Here is an 18,568-nt window from a genome sequence, read left to right on the forward strand (position 1 = left end):
TCTTTCTGCAGGGATTCCGCAGTCGACAAAGAGGGTGAGGGGGTGTTGGTTGCAGGGTCGAATTGGTCGAGATCAGAGTTCTGGGTGACCGAGGTGTCATATTTATCTTCTATAAAGGCCCTCCGGTAGGATTCAGTGGGTAGCCAATGGGCTACTGGGTTCACTCTCTCCTGATGACCACTTCCTGGGGAGAGTGGTATATGGCTAACACAGAATGTACCATTCTGCCCACTCTCAAGACAGCGAGACACCTCTCTTGACACTTAGCGCTCCCTAGCCTACCCCAGGGTGTGGCTTCCTCAGGGCTACATGCACCTGGAAATAATGATTTGACAACTGGATTCTCCTCTCCTATCCCCAGTGCCAGCCTGTCTGCCTAAACAGAGAATCCTCTCTCCCAAGTGTTACAAATGTTCCCTTGAAAGGCAGCTTCTCCCTTGAAGCTTATCTTTTAGGCTAATACCAGTGTGGCTTCCTGCAGGAGGAAGGTAACAACTCTATCCCATGCAGACCCCTATTGTGTACTTTCTTGGGAGTTGTTTGCACTTCTCCCCAGGAGGGCAGAAAGCGGTCTCCAGGAAAAAACCCATGTACATCAGTAAACAGCCCTGGAAACCTTGGGCAACTAAAGTGGCAACTTCTAATGTTGCACTTTGCCCACCTGTCAAGTTAAATTCGATGTAACCATTAAATCGGATGTAATGTACTGATTCATTTGATATCAAACAGTAGTACCCTTAGTAGTCCCATTCAGAAGTTAGTGGGCCTGGGGTACCAACCTGCAACTCTGTACTGGCCAATGGGGCGTCAAGCCTTTCCACAGGAAAAAAACAATTTAGGGTTTTTATGGCTGGAACTTGTAAAAGTACATGTTCCATTTTTCAATATAGAGCACCCTGCATTAGGGCTTGTTAGGCCTGCCTTAGGTGTGACTTACTTACATTAATAAAGGAGGTTTGGGCTTTGCCATTACCTTAAATGGCTATGTCGAGTTACCATTTTTAAACTGCCCTTCCAGTCAGCAGATTGAGAGCCATGTTATTTTTTGTCCCCCTCAGGGTGGCACAAAAAGTGCTGCAGTTTCTGGGGGCCACTAATTTACAGACCCTTAGTACCCCTGGTACCGTATACTAGGTACTTACAAGAAAAATATGCTTTGTCAATTGGCAAACAAGCCAATTAAACATACGCCATTTTAAGTGTCAGAGCACATGCGCCAAGTCATGTCTAGCTGGGTTCAGGGCATTTCAAAACCATTACACCAGTACCTAGGAGTAAACAAATGGGGGGTAAACCTGCAAAAAGCATGTTTCCTTACACAAGTCACCTGAAGTAGCCTCTAAAATGTTCAATAGGGATGCGGGAATTGATTTTCAGGAACCAATAGCCAAAAGGAGCTCTATTATATCTGAATTAATGAAAAAGGGATTTGTTAAGCACGCAGCTACTCAAAAGTGCCCCAGCACTATACAGAGTGCAGGGAGAAATAGAGCGCTAAAGAATAATCTGTGAAAAGTCAGATCTTAAGTTTCTTTCTAAAAGGCCCCTCACCTTCAATTTGACACAGTTCTAAAGGGAGCTTATTCCAGGTTTGAGTGCCCTGGAGGGTGAAGGATCGACTTCCAGCTTTAGTGAGATGGACCCTTGGGACTGTGGCCAAATGGCTGTTTGAAGAGTGCAAGTTTGTCTTGGAGCTGTGACAGGATATCCTGGAGGACAGGAGCTACAAAGCAAAGTCTGCCTTCTCACCAAAGCGGCCAGAACAATGCCAGAGAACCCAGTGGACCTCTTCTATGAATGTCGACAAACAACTACATTGAAACCAACTGCCCAGCCAAGATGATCCGTGGTATCCAATCTAGTGTGCTTACCATTTTTGCCACAGTCTTGCCCAGCATTTGTTCTCTGGGCAAAAGAGGCTCTAAGATCTTCTGAAAGGGCCAGCAAGACATCACTGGCCATGTACCAAAGGGCATAAATATAGCAACCCAACTGGCAAACTGCAGTGCCAGATCGCAATGCCAAACTGGGTGGAAAAAAACATGCTTTGTCTAATTGCATCCAATCCTCAGATTGCCCATTTAGAGAAGTGTGGATAATGAATCATGATTCACTTTACTGGTTGAGGAATGCACAATAAGGCTCTATAGGGTGGGATACTTGGAGGGAAAAAAATCAGGGTCACCAGATGCCAGTCTAGAACTTCTGGCCAACTCTCTGTTTAGAAGCAGACAAGAACATTGTTTCTAACAGGTAGCTATCAGAGTATCTGTAAAGACATCATTAAAAGGAAACAAGGGCTCAGGTGTTGCTATCCCAAGCTGTGGGATTTCTGTCACAACATTTGCTTTATTCTCAATAAAGTGTACCTGTAGCTTTAGCTCCTCAGCAGCCCTCTGATCCACCACTGCAAATGAAGCGGTCTCATCCGTTGGTGGTTCAGGGGCAAGTCAAGTTCTGTATCAGGGGAGAGTGGAGGTGTCAAGCCCACTTGTGTTTTGTAACTCAAGATTTAAGGCATTGTAAACATGATGGAGCAGCAAGCCATCCCCCTGACCATGAATAAATGCATAAGCGCACCCTGGTTCTGGCAAAGAATCAAGAGTCAGAAACAAAAAGATAGTGGAGCCTCTGCTGATAGCTCTGATACAGAAGAGGAGCATGTTTAGAGTCAGTCTGTATGACTATCATGCCCACTTTTGTAATTTAGTACAGCGACATTGGTTGAGTTTTGGCTGAAGTCAGTACAGGAGCCAACATAGGAAGCAGCAAAGGCCGGCAACTGCCTTGGGGTGGAACTGGCGTAGATCCTTGGGCTGGTATAGAAGTCTGCACCAGGGGTGTCACAGATGTGGTAGCGGATAACAAGAGGGGGAAGAGGGCACAACGGAAAAACGACAGGCGACCCCCAACTGGAGATCCCGCGGTTCATTGGGATCCTTAGGCATGCTAGAGGGAGCCAGAAGCACACTGCATATCTATTGCAAGGTCTCTTTGAAGGCCTCAATCTGCTACAGGGTTGAGGAGGGCCTGGGAAACTGAGTGCGTAAGAATCAGCTAAGGACTTGGCTCAGTGACAAGTGACCTTAACAGAGTGCGACTTGCATCTTCATGCCCTTGTGCTTTCTCCTTTGAGTTGGGCTGGCAGGATTTGGTCGAGCCATGCTTTGCTCTTTAATTCTTGTGGTTGGACTTGTTCTTACTGGTAAACTTCAAGCGGGAAGCAGAACAGTCATGGGAACAGTCCTGTGTAGGGAAGTGGGTTTCTGTTGCAGTAACCCCACCTCCACTTCTTGCCTGATAACTGATGCACTTTTCCTTGGTGTGCCCTGGGTCCTGGCCAATCAGGTACCCAGGGCCTGTGTTCCTTCCCTAAAAACTACACCAAAACCTTAACCCAATTGGCATCTCTGGCCACAGGTCAGCCCCTGGTAAATGGTACCCTAGGTACCCAGGGCACTGTGACCAGAGAAGACCCCTAAGTCTGCAGCACTTATTGTGCTACCCTTAGGGGGCCCTGTACCCTGACACCCATACACTGCCTGGGCAGGCTGGGTGTCTTGGCACAGAACTAAACAGAGTAGACATGGCACACATACCTGTGTGCCATGCCCACAAACACACTGCACTGGCATACATCAGTCCCCCTTCTAGCTGGGTGCCCTATGCCAGTGGTGTGGGCACAGGTGCATGAGCCCTGTGCCCCTACAGTACCCAGGGTCATTCCTGGGCACTGTAAGTGCAGTGATGCATTAAGAGTATATGGTGCTGGGAGGTTGTCATTACAAACTTCACAGCACCATAATGGCTACACTGAAGACTGAAAAGTTTGGTATAAAACTCCTCAGCACATTAAACCCACACTGATGCCAGTGTGGGATTTAATGTAAAAAGCACTACATAGGGCATCTCAGAAATGCCCCCTGAAACCTAACCAACTACCAGTGTCTTTGCTGTGTGGCAGTCTAGGCAGCCTCTCAGTCGACATGTTGCTGGACCCCTGGGTACAGAGCCATCCACTGTCCTGGGCATGCAACAATGCACATCCTGGGACAAGGAGCTAGGTCAGGGGGAGCTTCAAAGCCATGCCGCCTTTGTGAGCTTTTCCAGGCCTCTTGCTGTACTCAGCAACTGGCTCCCACCGGTTCTGACCCCCACTATGGCAGGAAGATATGCGGGTAAAACAAAGGAAGGGAAGGGGGGGTGCCAGCCTCTGCCAACCCCACCCCTCAGTTGGGGGAGGCGAGGTGAAGCACAACTCCAGGCTCCCGCCATCTTGAGGATGGGGAGCCCTGCCCAATCAGAGATAGGCTCCTGCCCCCTCCCAAAGGAGAGGAGCAGGATAGGGGATGTACTCACCCCAGGACAGGGACCCATTGGTCCCTGCCCTTATCCTACCTGTAAGACCCCTAAATTCAGTACTTAGGGGCACCCTGAACCTTCCTTCAGCAGATCCAGATACCAAAACAAGAAAGAAGAACAAGAAGAAAGAAGACCTGCCATGCAGCTGCTAACAAGAGCAAGACACCAACTGATTTGTCCCCAGCCCTACAGGCCTGTCGACCCTCGAACCTGCTCCTGCTAAACCTTGGCGACTCCCGGGGTTTTTGAGGTTGCTAACCACTGAGGACCTGACTGCCTTGTGACTCCAACTACCTGGGTCTCCCACAAGCAGTGGTACTGCTCAAAGCAAGTAACAAGCCCTGGCATCAGCCCAGAACCGTGAACCCTGCACACACTGCACTCACCAAGCCAGGCCTGTGCTGGAGTGAACGAACACCACGAAGACGTCCCCCTGGCGATTGTGACCTACAATCCAGTGCCCAAGGACCCTCCTCGGCGGCACCTGCAGCCTCACAACCAGGGACCCCCCCTACCGCGACCAGCTGAGGGTAAGATTTCCCTACGCCAAAAGACGCCCCTGGACCCGGCGCCCCATGGCCTCCTGTGCCCAACTCCTGGGTGTCCACCCCTCCTCCAGCTTCCCAACTTACCTCTCAAAGTGGTGGTCGCACCTCAAGAATCTTCGTCCCGAGCCTGCAGCCTTTGTTCACTTTCCAGCTTTCCCATTGAATAACATTGAGCGCCCGACGGCTCAAAAGCACCCTGCACCCAGCCGCCTGAGTGCCCCAGGGAGTGCAACCTCTATCCTACCTCACTTCCCCACTTGCTCTGAGCAAGTGACCAGGAGTCCAGCTCCCACAGCCACGTGGCCTGCCAGACAGCAGCCACCAACAGAGGGTCCCCTGCCGTCCTGAGGATAACATTAGGCCTAACTCACTCTGCACCCGGCTGCCCCTGCACAGCTGAGGGTGTAACAACTATACTTACCTGACCCTGGAAGACCCCTGAGTCCATGCCCAGAACCTTAACTCTGCCAGTCAAGTACTTACCCAAAAGCTGATATCTCACTATTCTTCCATAGGGTGACATAGAAGAATTTCCAAGTGAAACCAGTCAAAGTGTGGAGTTTTGAAACATTAAAATATTCGCCTAAAATCAGCCGAAATACGAAAACGAAAATACTCACCTGTTGTCAGGAGAGTCCACAGTGCTGGATCTTGGTGCCCAGCATTGACCCTGAAAAGTAATGACAACCGTACTTACCACTAACCCAATTTTATACCATAGGAAACCATGAACTAGTTTTCTGTGAAATTTCTTCAGTGTCGATTTTTGCAAACTACATACAAATATTCTTTAAAAACCGTACCAACTATAAAAACGTAATTACCTACCTGTTTTAGACAGATGTCCCAGGGCTGAACCTAGGAGTCCAGCACTGGATTACAAAAGTAACGAAAACATACTTTACCTGCAATTTGAATTTCCTTCCATAGGATAACATTGCCTGGTTTTTGCTGAAAAAGTTTCCAAGGGTCGATGTTGCAAACTTACAAATATTCGTTAAAAATTGTCTGTATAACAAAAACACAATCTTTCAGATGTTTATAGGTGGTGCACTAGTGCTGGATCTAGGATCCATCACGGAGTTAGAAAGAGTAACCATAACCCCACTTTCCTGCTAAGTGAATGTCTTCCATGGGAAATCATTGACTGTTTTCTGTGAAATTTATTGTCAACTTCTAAAATACCAAAATATTGCTTAAAAATCACTACTGTGACTTAATCGATTTTGCTCAACTGTTTACAGTACATGTCCCAGGACTGAATCTAGGTTACAGTCCTGCAGTTCGAAAAGTAATCCTAGAAGTAATCTATTGCCTTCTGTTAGAAATTCCCATTGAGCTCAATGTGTCATTGTGTTTGAAATTGTGTTGCCTATTGCAACAACTGTAACTATCCTATTCCAAAGTCTATTGAAAGGATTTATCTAAAAGTAACTCAATCTGAGAAAGTATAATTTGATACCTATTGTTGGTTCTAAAATAAAACAAGTATATATTTTTTCTACAAACAATTGGCCTAGAGTTCAGTTCTCGAGTGTGTGACAGTATTTGCTTTACACTGTCCTCTGATACTGCCTTACTGCTCAACCAAGCTACCACTTTGGAGAGTAAGGTTATATCTAACTTTAGCCTCTGCCAAACCTCTGGGGACTGTTGACTCTGTGCACACTGTACCTATTTGGGAACAGTATATACAGAGGCACTTTCTTACTCCCTGTGATTGGGACCAAGTCTGGAACATGACTTACGGGAAGGCTGCAACCTTTTTTTACCCCTTGTAATGTACAACTTGGACACGTGATCTAGAAATGCCTTTGAGTGCATGAGGACACAATAATCACACAGCGTAGAGTCGCATACAGAGTCTAGGTACCAACAACCTACCTCCTGCAGATTTGGGTCTAACGTCTGCAAATGCGACGCGGCCTGAATCCTGTCATTTTCAGGAGAGATAACTTTAACTTAGACACGGGTTTAAAGTTTTAGAAATCGTTGAGCAACCCACAAAATTTAGGAACGGAGCTACTAATCCACGTTGAATGGGGAGCAGAGAAAGAAATGAAGGTAAGCACGCAGCAGTGGCGATTATATGAGACTCTAATCTGTCACTACAGGGGCGGTGCGGTGCTACAAGCTGGCACTTAGGGGGGTGCAGGGAGCATTACTATGAAATATTCCAAGGTGAGGATTCGGAGGGTCAGCAGTATCCATTAGAATCCTTAAAATAAGGCTGAATAAGCAACTTTACATTTACGTGCCTTTCCAGTGCCACCTGATAACAAGCATAACAGTGATTTGGTTATCAGAGTTTTTGGATCTCAAATCTTATGAATTCCAGGTTATTACATGTATCAAACATCTACAATTCTGCTGCAATTTAGTTTTTTAGCAGTCTTTTACTCATGTTATGCTGCCCTTTTAGTGCTATGATTCTTTTCACTTCTTGGATCTCTAATGTTCTCTACCTGTGCCACTTGGTGCCTAAATTATTGGCAATAAGCAAACAAAAGTTGCACGGTGCATGATGTGACATCACCTAGCCACCAATATGCAGGCAGGCGTGATGGCGGGTAGGTCCTGAGAGCCAGTACACCGACGGAAACTCCTGTTACGGTGCGGGTCACATCACGCACTAGCCTATGGAGCAAATTCCTTCATACCGTTCGGTTCTTTCAGCAGCGGCTTAACTATTTTAGCTTTAGCCTCGCTGTAGCTAGTCACAGACTTGGCCCGCCCTGATTCATTTGGGTCCTTGACCCCTCCACTCACTTTCATTGTCACACCACTTTGTTTGGTCCAGATGAAGCGCCACGGATCTTTTTGACTAGTGAGGTGCAAAACATGTTGACCTTTTAGTTACTACTTGGGCACATTACGCCTGCAGGAGTAACTCATGACCTTTGGGGTCTTTTAGTCTGACAAGGGTACATTCATAATAAATCACAGCAATTTGGTTACCTGTAGCCAGATTTAACTTGCACGCACATTCTCACCCTTCACATAGGACTCCCCCCGCCCCCCCTCCCCACACATACCCACACTCATCTGACACTGGTGCTAACAAAAGATCTCTGACAAAGAGACCCTTAAGGACCCATTGGGCATTGCAGCGCCGGCCTGACGAGGATCAAACGCCCGATGATGAAGCATGACATCCTTCAGGGTGTGTGAGGGCAACAAAAGACAAGTCATCGTGCTTGCCACTTACTAGTAGATCCGATACCTAGGTCTTTTCTTTCACCTCCTCATTTTTCCCTCTCATCTCTCTTTTGTTACGGAGAGTGGGTGACTTGCAGCACCCCTACCGTTGGAACAGTTACCTCCATTTGGTATTATCACCTAGCCACTATCACACCTTGTAATTTTAAAAATGGGATTAGGATAGGAGGTTTAATTACTTTACAGCCAGAAAGAAGTGTATTTAAGCACCCAGACTGCATGTGACCGTATTATGCCCTAGGTACTTGATTCTGTGACAAATATCTACTAACGCGAAGAAGCGCAGACATTAGGTTACCAGATGGACCAGGTTTTTAATTAGCCACAAAAAACATTCTGGGAGTAGCAGTTCTGGTTCACTTAATATGATCCAACTGAACTAGCAGACCTGAAAACACACGATTTGAAGAATGCGAATGGACAGAGTGAAGGACCTGAAGTCTGGAAAAAAGAGTGATGCAAAGAGCCTCCTGCCTAAATCAAAAGAGAGAAAATGACTTTGGTGTCCCATTCTGGCATGTTCATTGCTCCACTTATAAAGGAAAGACTGCATAGTTAAATCAATTAAAAATTAACATTTTTAAATCATTAAAAAGAGATCCCCTAAATCTCCTATCTCTGAACGTTCCTCGAATCCCTCACACAAATGAACCCCTGCTTACCTTTCCAAGCATGGCTTTAAATTGCACAACGCGACGCTTTTAAACAGAAGTGTGGCTCACTGGTTAGAGCAGGCAGACCCTGAAGCAGAGGTCAGACCCGGGACCAGGGTTCGATTCCCGACGCGGCAGGGTGTTGAGCTCAAATGTCCACGGACTCGATAATTCTCGCTTCGGTGCCTGACCTAATCATGGGTTCACACTCTGCAACTCTGGGCATTAAGCTTGCTTAATCTCCACAACGGCCCCCCGCGGCGGGATGCCTGGCTTTCACCTTGGGGATGCCCTGTAGGGGCTATCTCACAGGGAAAAACCAGGACGGGTTCCCAAGGCAAGCGCAGAGATACCCCTTCGGGGGTCGATTCTGGTGCTATATAAGAAATGCAATAAAACACAAAAATCATGTTTTCTAAGCAAAGGCTTGAATGCTGTATATGAACTTTAAATGATGCCAGTAGGTCTGCTGGAGTACTGTCTTTAATATACCCCTTGTCCCCACCTTTGCACCGTATACATATATGTACTCTGGCAGTAAACATCTTCCCCCTTCCTAATCCCACGTAGATAAATGTGTGGAAGTGCGCAAGCATTACCTTACAAAGCTTTGCTGCAGAGCTCCGAAGGACTGGGCCGGACCCATGCCGTTCTGTGTCAAGTCTGTATTGCTGTGCCTGGTTTTCAGGGACCATGTCTCACTTTGCCTCTCTCTGTCCACCTGAACTTCTCGTGGGCTGACTGGCACAGACAAGCTTCGATGGCATTCTGCTGAGGGTGTAGGAGGGCAAAGTAGGAAATAGGGGAGAAAAACAAGCATGAGGCCAAGTAACCATACAGACACAAAAACCACAAACAAATACACCCTTAAAAATTAACACATAGATTCAACTTCTAGCTCCTGTTTTCTAGTATTTCACAGATAAAGGATTGGAGCTCTAAAAAGGCTCTCAGTTTAGAAACGACCAATATTTAAAACCGTCAAAGCCAGTTGCTGTAGTAACTCCTATATTCTTAGCCCAGACATGCCAGGTCTTGGATGTCCTTCTTTCGAGTGGTGCCAAAGCAGGTGACCTGGCACTTTGACACAGAGATGGCTTAGAGTTGGCACACTGCCCACCTAAGTGCCGGTGCCGAAATATGGGCCGTGTGAATGTTCATAATTCAAAAGTAAGCCACGGCACTCCTCACGGTGGCAAAATGAGGCTCATTAGCGATGCCAACGACAAGCATTAACTAGTACTCGGTTTACACGTTTCGTTTCAAAGCTTTATTCGACTTTTAGTCATAAAAGCAACCTCCTAAACATCATACAATAAATACTTAAAATACTACATTAAAAAACATATTAAACAGCAAAAATCGAAAAGCTAGTAATACTATAAAATGTATACATACAATTTTATAAAATTCCATATAAAAATGTTAAAAATGGACAAGGAAGGTTATACCAGCAGTTAATAAATCATATTATTCAATAGGCCGTGAAGCACGAGATCTTATTACCCACGCCCATGCAAGGTATTTTGCTACGCCTATTACCAGTGGTATTGAGGTGTCAGACATTAAAATTCTTAGGGCCTGTGAGCAACAACGAGTACCCAAATTCCTACAGGTTGGTTTTAACCACTTTTGGCGCGGGGTCACATAGAGGGGGCAGATGAAAAACAAGTGTGCAATGTCCTCTATTTCATTTTTACAATGGTTGCAATAAGCGTCCTTTAGTGGAGACCATTTTTGTGTAAAAGCGTTCACTGGGAGAGTTCCCACCCGAAATTGGAAATATAATTTCCTATCCAATGGACGTTCAACTACATCCCAGTATTTTTCGTATGATGAAATTTGTTTTGTATCCAAAAAGCGTAAGGTCAGGGAAGATTGCAAACCTTTGCAGTACAGTGTTGCATATACTGACTCCCAGTAAATATCCTTGAGTTGTTTTTTTGAAGGAAATAGGGCAACATCCTTATTACCCCACAAATGGTCCAGACCCAATTTCACCAGTGTGCTCCGCAGTTCATTTAGCCATACAATGGAATGAAAGCAATCAAACTTCACAACATCAAAAAAAGCAGATGCATAGTGACTTAACTCTGGGGTTACCATTAACCGCCTCCAGTATAGCAAGGGACGTAGGCGGGCAATGTCTTCAATATTTTTCCTACCTAGATCCATCTTAAGTGGGATAATAGATGTACTTTGTGGGGCCCTAACAAGCCCTCGTAAGAATCTATTTTCCGCCCGCCCTAGGTCACCTAGATTTGAAAAACCCCAGAGCTCAGACCCATACTGGCATGCACTTACTACTTTCATACTATAAACTTCAAGTGCACAATTTATAGGTCTTGTCAAAGAAGTATTATGTTTGACTGTAACTGCACCTGCTAGCTGGCTAAATTTTAAAGATGCCATGTTGATGTGTGAATTCCATTTCATGTCATTTTGAAGGGTGATTCCTAAATAAGCAAAGGCATCTACTTTTTCCAGTGGTTCACCCTTGTATTTTATCGTCCCCTTAAAACCTGTTTGGGAGTTCAGGCACATAAATTTAGTTTTGCTGGTATTTAATTCCAGGCCTCGACTATCGCAAAAAACCCCAAAGGCATCAACCGCTTTCTGCAATCCACTAGGCGTACGTGATAATAAAAGCGTATCGTCCGCGAACATAAGTACGGGGACGTGTACACCTGCCATGGTTGGAGCATCAGTTGGAGATTTATTTAAATGCTCCACAATTCCATTTATGTAGATTGAAAAAAGCGTTGGGGCCAGAACGCACCCTTGCCTCACCCCTCGTTCTACTGGGAAGGGGGATGTCACTTCCCCCTGTTTGCCCCACCTTATTTTCGCATAATTATTTTCGTGAAGGCGCACCAGCAAAGTGAGGAGCTCAGGACTTATTCCCACCTCATCCAGGGTTTCCCACAATTTCTCTCTCGGCACCAGGTCAAACGCCGCTTTTAGGTCCACAAAAACTGCATACAATGTTCCCTTTCGCAGCGTGACATTTCTCCAATACACGGCTAGAAAATAAAAGACTTGGTCAACACTACTAGTCAAGGGGCGAAAACCCGCTTGATAAGGTGACAGTATATTTTGGTCTTCAATCCATTGTTGCAGTTTATTCTGGACTAGTCGACCCATTATTTTCTGCGCTGTATCAATCAGACTAATGGGTCTATAATTTTTTGCCTGGGTTTTGTCCCCCTTTTTATAGATAGGGATGATTTCTGCCCCTTTCCATGAGGCTGGGACTTCTCCACCCATAGCGATAGCATTTGACAGCATTGTGAAATATGTGCACCAAGAGGCACGGTCAGATAGGAAGACGTCAGCTGGGATGCCATCCATGCCTGGCGCCTTTCCACCCGATACACAATCTAGTGCCAAGTTAACATCCTTTTCAGTGAATATATGATCGCTGAAAAAATATAGCTTGGGGGGGGGAGATATGGATGCATATGTCGAGGCTCTTGCGTACTGAGGTTTAAAAAAATCATTCCAGCCATCTATTGGCACATGATTTTGTGGTTGATCTGCTGTCCCACCCCTATTCCATTTAATTAGGGCCCAAAACCGCTTGGAATCTTTGTTGGTACATGCCTGTTTTAATTCGCTCCATCCCTCTTCATCCCATCTCCTCTTTGCTTGTTTTTGTGTCTGCCTATAGATATCCCTTGCCCTTTTAACAGCTGTTGGGTTTCCTATTTTTAGTTTTTGACTTAGTTTTGCCTTGCCATTCTACAGCTTTTATCGTACCAGCCTTTAACGGCTATGGATTTTTTGGCTGGGGTATGATCTACTGTTTTAATAAAAAAGCTTTGTAATTTATAGAATAGGTTTTTATGAGCCTCCATCATGTATTTCTGGAAATTACGAGTCCCAGATTGCACTATGATATTACTCACTTCCTCTCTTACCTGACTTTTCATATTTTCTAGGTTCCTTTCATCTCTTAACAACATTCCCCATTTCAGGTGTCTTTGATTATTTGAGCAGACAAGATCTCGTGTTACCATCAGCTTTTTATTAGTGGGTACTCTAGACTCTTGATAAGGATGGAATGTCATATAGAGGGGGTGGTGATCACTCTCTAATCGTAGAACGACTTCCATGTCTAGTAGTTGGGGCCATGCTCTTACATCAATTAAAAGATAATCAATCCTACTTGTGGCACGACCATTGTCAAAAGTGGAGTTCCCTTTTTGGTCGGATTGTGTTCTCCCATTCACAGCTCTCAAGCCTCTAGAAAGGCAGAGGCTCTTAATTCTAATGGCCGTGGCACTCCATCTTTTTATAGGAGGGAGCTCCAATTGTGGTATTCCCCATCTACTATCCTCCTCCTCCGTTAGACTCCCATCCTCTTCACCTAGGGGCTCAAAGGTTGAGTTAAAATCACCACCCACTATAATGTGTGGATTAGAACAGAGGGTTTCAATGTCTTGTTCTAGAGTGGAAAAGACATCAGAAGGAATACCTGCACTAACCCCCCTGGCATAGATATTATACAAGGCTGTTTCTTGTCCATTAGGCCATTTGATATTTAGTGCTAGAATATCATTTGATGTTATTTGCCTTTGTGATATGGTAAAGGACAATGCTTGACGAACCCATATCGACAATCCTCCAGAGGGACGTCCCTTTCCACCTTTAAGTGCAGGTTTAAAAAAATGTAAATACCCCAATCGAAAAACTGGGTCGACTGACCAGGTTTCTTGTAACATAACTATGTCATGCATGTCTATATAATCAAGCCAATCAGGGTTATCTATTTTGCTAGCTATACCTGCTATGTTCCAGGATATAAAAGTTAGTGTACATGCCAACTCCGTATTTATACTGACATCCCTTCTTGATGGGCCCCCCTGCTCAGGTCCTGTATTATTCCCAACTACTGGACTAGTGTTGATAAGATCCTCTGGCCCTGATATAAGTATGTTGCTATTTGGACTTTTGGGGACCATGTGGCCGGGATCCATGTTTTTATTATTTTGGACCATAGGATTGTCTAGTTGGCTTGTAGGATGTCGTACCTCATTTTTCACTAATAGTCCTTTATCCATTACGAGTCAGTCACACTCATTTAGATTAGACAATGCTGTATATCTGTTATCTAAGTTTAACCCCTTCCACACTCATGACGAGCTGGGCTCGTCATGGTGTAGCCTCCTCGCACACTGATGACGAGCCCAGCTCGTCATGTAAAGTGCGATTTACAAAAACTCAGCATACAAGCAGAATAAGAGCAGCGCGCATGTGGTTAATCCCCAGACATTGGCTAGGCCCCCCTTTGCACATCTACTGGTCACTGTTGACCATTTAGTTCTCAGGATGCTCGGGTTTGATGCTAGGCCTTTCCTATTATAAAAAAAGTCCAGGGTTAGTGGGATTAACTCCGCTGTTCTGCGTTGAGGTGGAAAAAGGTTATTCAAGATTTCAGGTAAGACTTCGGGGCCTTTAAGACTCAGGATCACACAGTCCCCAGAAAATTTCTTAGTGCTACTCCCTATCCATTTTACCCGTCTTGCGGTTAATAAATCTTCTGCCAGTTTATGGTCGCCCCCGGGACACATATGCATGTTATTACTTAACCAGTTAAATGCCTTGTTTAATAGAGATTCTGGATGTTCTTGTTGACCTATATTTAAGGGGGGAACATTGGCAAGAACCAGGATAAGGGGTGAAGCTTCAACAATTAGCTCCATAGGGCTGTTTTCTATGTAGGGGCCCTGCAGTAAGCAATTGCCTTCAGGCTCGATTGATGGAGTGGTAGGAAGGTTAGCTTGTTGTGGGCCACGCTCGGGTCGAGCTTGCTCGTTCTGAAGTAGCTCTATTTCACCTTGGGGTAGAACTTCTAATTGAGTTTTTTCAGCCAGCTTTTCTACCAACATGGTTGGCAATTCCCCTATTTTATTGTTAGTTGCTGTTACATGGTCTTCCAATTTATTTATTTTAGCAGTTAGCTGATCTATTTTTGAGATTAAGGGTTTTACTAGCTAGTTTAACTTAATGTCCAGCATACCCATGAGTTTTTTTAATATACCCTCTTCATCCCATCCTTGATTCATATCTCCTCTATTCGCATTCCCATCTATATTTTTCCTGTTAGGCGGAGTAGCTGGCTTTCTCCTGCTAGACCTTAGCCCTTCTCTTTTTGTCAGGATGTTGGCAATAGCTTTTGTTACTCTTGGAGCCGGAACAGGAACATCCGGTGAGGGGGGGGGGGGAGGAATCAACTATCTCCAAATCTAGATCTTGTTCATGCAGGGGGGGTTCTATGTCTAGCTCAAAATCTCCAGCTGGTGCTTCAATAGTGGTAGCTAAGTGTTCTATGGCTGATACATTTTGTGGTAGCCCCATGTCCAGGTCATGGGAGGCTGGGGATGAAACAATCGGGGTGCCCAGAGCAATTAGATCCGTATCAGAGATCTCGTTTTGGGGCAACGATAGTGGGGAGCTCAGACCCAACGAAGCCCTCCTTTCAAGATTAATTTTTTCCACCACTTGTACTAAATAATTATCCATGGTATTACCCGGAACGTTAGGTTTTTTTGCCTTCGACATTTTGATGCTAGTGGTAATAGCTTACAATCTTTACCCCTCTAGAGTCAATATAGTCAATCAAGGTTACCAAAGAAGTCTTGTTACCTTCCTGCTTGAATTCCCAAACAGTCCCGGATCAGAGCCGACTGCGATGAGGGCAGCAAGTAAACACGGATCCTGACGGTAATATCAGGAATGAATAATGAATTTTATTTGGAACACGTAAGAGGGGTGGCCCGTCCCGTCACCTTAGGTCCCCTGAGGGCCACAGAGGGCCCGCCCTTTGCCCGGGCTTAGCCCCGGGCGTCCCGCGACGCGAAGTTCACCTTCAAATTTAAAGCGCCTCCAGGCGCGCAATGGGTGGGGGCGGCTTCCTGCCGCTGAGACTGATGGTGGTTGTAGTCTCCCCCCCACTGCGGCTGCAATTGCCAGGTGACAGAAGGCACGCAGCGGCGGGAGGAGACCGGCAAAAAGAAACAGGCAGGAATGTCCCAGCTGCAGGGCAGAATCAGGTACGGCGTCCGAAAATGCAGGGAAAGTGCTCCCAGTGTTCAATAAAGCAACCCGCTCCTCTGATGTTCACCTTCAAATTTAAAGCGCCTCCGGGCGCGCAATGGGTGGGGGCGGCTTCCTGCCGCTGAGACTGATGGTGGTTGTAGTCTCCCCCCCACTGCGGCTGCAAGTGCCAGGTGACAGAAGGCACGCAGCGGCGGGAGGAGACCGGCAAAAAGAAACAGGCAGGAATGTCCCAGCTGCAGGGCAGAATCAGGTACGGCGTCCGAAAATGCAGGGAAAGTGCTCCCAGTGTTCAATAAAGCAACCCGCTCCTCTGATGTTCACCTTCAAATTTAAAGCGCCTCCGGGCGCGCAATGGGTGGGGGCGGCTTCCTGCCGCTGAGACTGATGGTGGTTGTAGTCTCCCCCCCACTGCGGCTGCAAGTGCCAGGTGACAGAAGGCACGCAGCGGCGGGAGGAGACCGGCAAAAAGAAACAGGCAGGAATGTCCCAGCTGCAGGGCAGAATCAGGTACGGCGTCCGAAAATGCAGGGAAAGTGCTCCCAGTGTTCAATAAAGCAACCCCGTTAACCGGCATGGGCACATTGTGGTGAGATTTCAGGCGCGCTCATGCAGGAATGATATTCAGCTCCCTCTGACACAATGACAGTGTGCGGACATTAGGTCCGTCGCCGAGGCCATAATCACTATTAAACGTCTGACACAATGTTTATCATAACTTACTACACGTGACAGGCCGCCATTTGGCTAAACTGATATATACATTCAGAGACCCGGTCACATTGGGAGACCTTGCTGAAAAGCACCTATTTCACGCTAACTCCATCACGCATACATAACGGAAGAGATGCCGTATTTCCATCACAGTGATGTAACAGAATCTTCAGAGGACACACCATGACTTGTCATTTGACTTTAACTCCTTCGCTGCTCGGCCTTTCCCCCCTGTGCTAAGCCTTTTTTGGCTATTTGGGGCAGTTCGCGCGTAGGACCCTGTAACTTTTTGACCACAAAGTATCCACACCAAATTTGCATTCTTTTCTTCCAACATCATGGGGATTTAATTTTATTTAAAAAAATAATCTTAAATCAATTGTGACAGGAAATAATACATTTTACACATTACACAAAACCCGTTGCAATTGTTTGTACATTTTCCACGTTCCTGGTTAACCTTTTCACAACCAGTCTCTTGAACTTCTGTCTTTTGTCTCTACTGCTACGAGAATCGACCATTTGGTTTATTCCCCGCTGTATCCAGGGCTCGAGTCGGGGTACCACACGGGTGGACGGCGTCCCCCCACTTATTTTACCGGGGGGACGCCGTCCCCCCAGCCAAACAGCTCAACTTCACTCTTTGGTCTCTATGTGATGAGGAGCTCGGCACCTTTCGTGACGTCACTTCCGGTGACAGCATCCCCCCACTTCTTTTTATATGACTTGTGCCCTGGCTGTATCCCCTCTCCCGGGTTCACACACAAATTTCCACTGTACTTATTCCACATGTTCCAGATCTGCTCCCCCTTCATGGGGCACCCCCCTGCCTGTATATACCGCTTGTTCAGCAATCCCACACCAGTCGAGGTCCCTCTCCCAATCTCGCAGGCATGGTATTTCCCGGTACCCCCCAATGTTCAATGTTGCATTTTGCAATTGTGAGCCCCATTGTTACCCAGATCCTCCCTTTCTCGCGGAGATCTTTGGGTTTCCATATGTTGAGGAGACACCAGCTCGGGTCAGGGGTCAATTCTATCCCTGTGACTTTGTATATCTTCAGTGTTATGGTTTCCCAGTATTGTTGTATCCGGGGGCAGTCCCACACCATGTGCTTGTATGTTCTCTCCAGGCCACACCTCCCCCTCACAGGTGGCATCTTCTATTTTGCTCCATTTTACGACGACAAAGCGTCTTGCCATTCACCCTCATCAAGCTCCGCAAAGTCTGCCTGCCACCTTACTCTGAGTTTGGTGAGGGGGTCCGGGGAGTTATTTACCAGTTTCTGATACGTTAGGAATATAGCATTCTTATTCATGTGATCTATTAGGATTCTATCTTCCAGTGGAGAAGAAGAATCTGGGAGTGTTGTGCCCTTAGGGATCGCCGCTTGTAGTACATATTTAATCTGCAGATAGCGCAACATTTCCTTATTGGATAGTTCGTATTCTTGCTGGAGTAGTTCAAATGATCGTATGTCGGCTCTCACCCACAAATCTCCCACCCAGGATATACCAGAGGTCCCATTTGTCAAAGCCCAGATACTTGCCCCCGTTTTCCAAGAATTTCTGCATCCCAGAGTGGGGTGTGTTGTGTGATCCTATTTTCCCAGCTCATCTGTTTCTGGACCGTATGCCCCATCTCAGTGGAAACCTCTAAGACGTTGTATTATTGACCAATACTTGAGCTATATGATCAGAGTAGAGCAGCTTGGTCCATGCCCTGAAGTTGGGATCAAACCCCATTTTTTTCAACACTGCGAACATGTTTGGCCACTCTACGGTATCGAAGGCCATTCGAGCGTTGAGTGACATAACCACTGCACCCTCTCGTATTATATCCACCCTGCCCAGCACTCTGTTAAATCTACAGCGGTTGAGCGCTGTGTTCCTTCCTGGCATAAAGCCCGATTGGTCAAGGTACACCAATCGCAGGATGACTTTGATAAGGCGATCAGCAAGTAATTTGGCAAGGATTTTTGCTTCCGCATTGATCAACGAAATAGGCCGGTAC

General features: G+C 46.2%; 1 protein-coding gene across 6 annotated transcripts in view; it reads right to left on the reverse strand.

The window, feature by feature from the left end:
* LOC147732719 (mitogen-activated protein kinase kinase kinase 5-like) overlaps positions 1-18,568 on the reverse strand; it is a 1,007,398-nt gene that overhangs the window by 323,620 nt on the left and 665,210 nt on the right. For 3 of the 6 annotated variants that reach the window (XM_086957271.1, XM_086957268.1, XM_086957273.1), the window contains one exon: positions 9,382-9,550. In XM_086957271.1, the coding sequence (XP_086813397.1) occupies positions 9,382-9,550 (169 nt within the window). Of the gene's footprint in view, positions 1-9,381; positions 9,554-18,568 lie in introns of all 6 variants that reach the window. The other 3 variants (XM_086957270.1, XM_086957267.1, XM_086957272.1) reach the window with 1 other exon arrangement.

This window comes from Lissotriton vulgaris, chromosome 2_1 (genome assembly GCF_964263255.1).
Source record: "Lissotriton vulgaris chromosome 2_1, aLisVul1.2, whole genome shotgun sequence".
Classification (NCBI taxonomy): Eukaryota; Metazoa; Chordata; class Amphibia; order Caudata; family Salamandridae; genus Lissotriton; species Lissotriton vulgaris.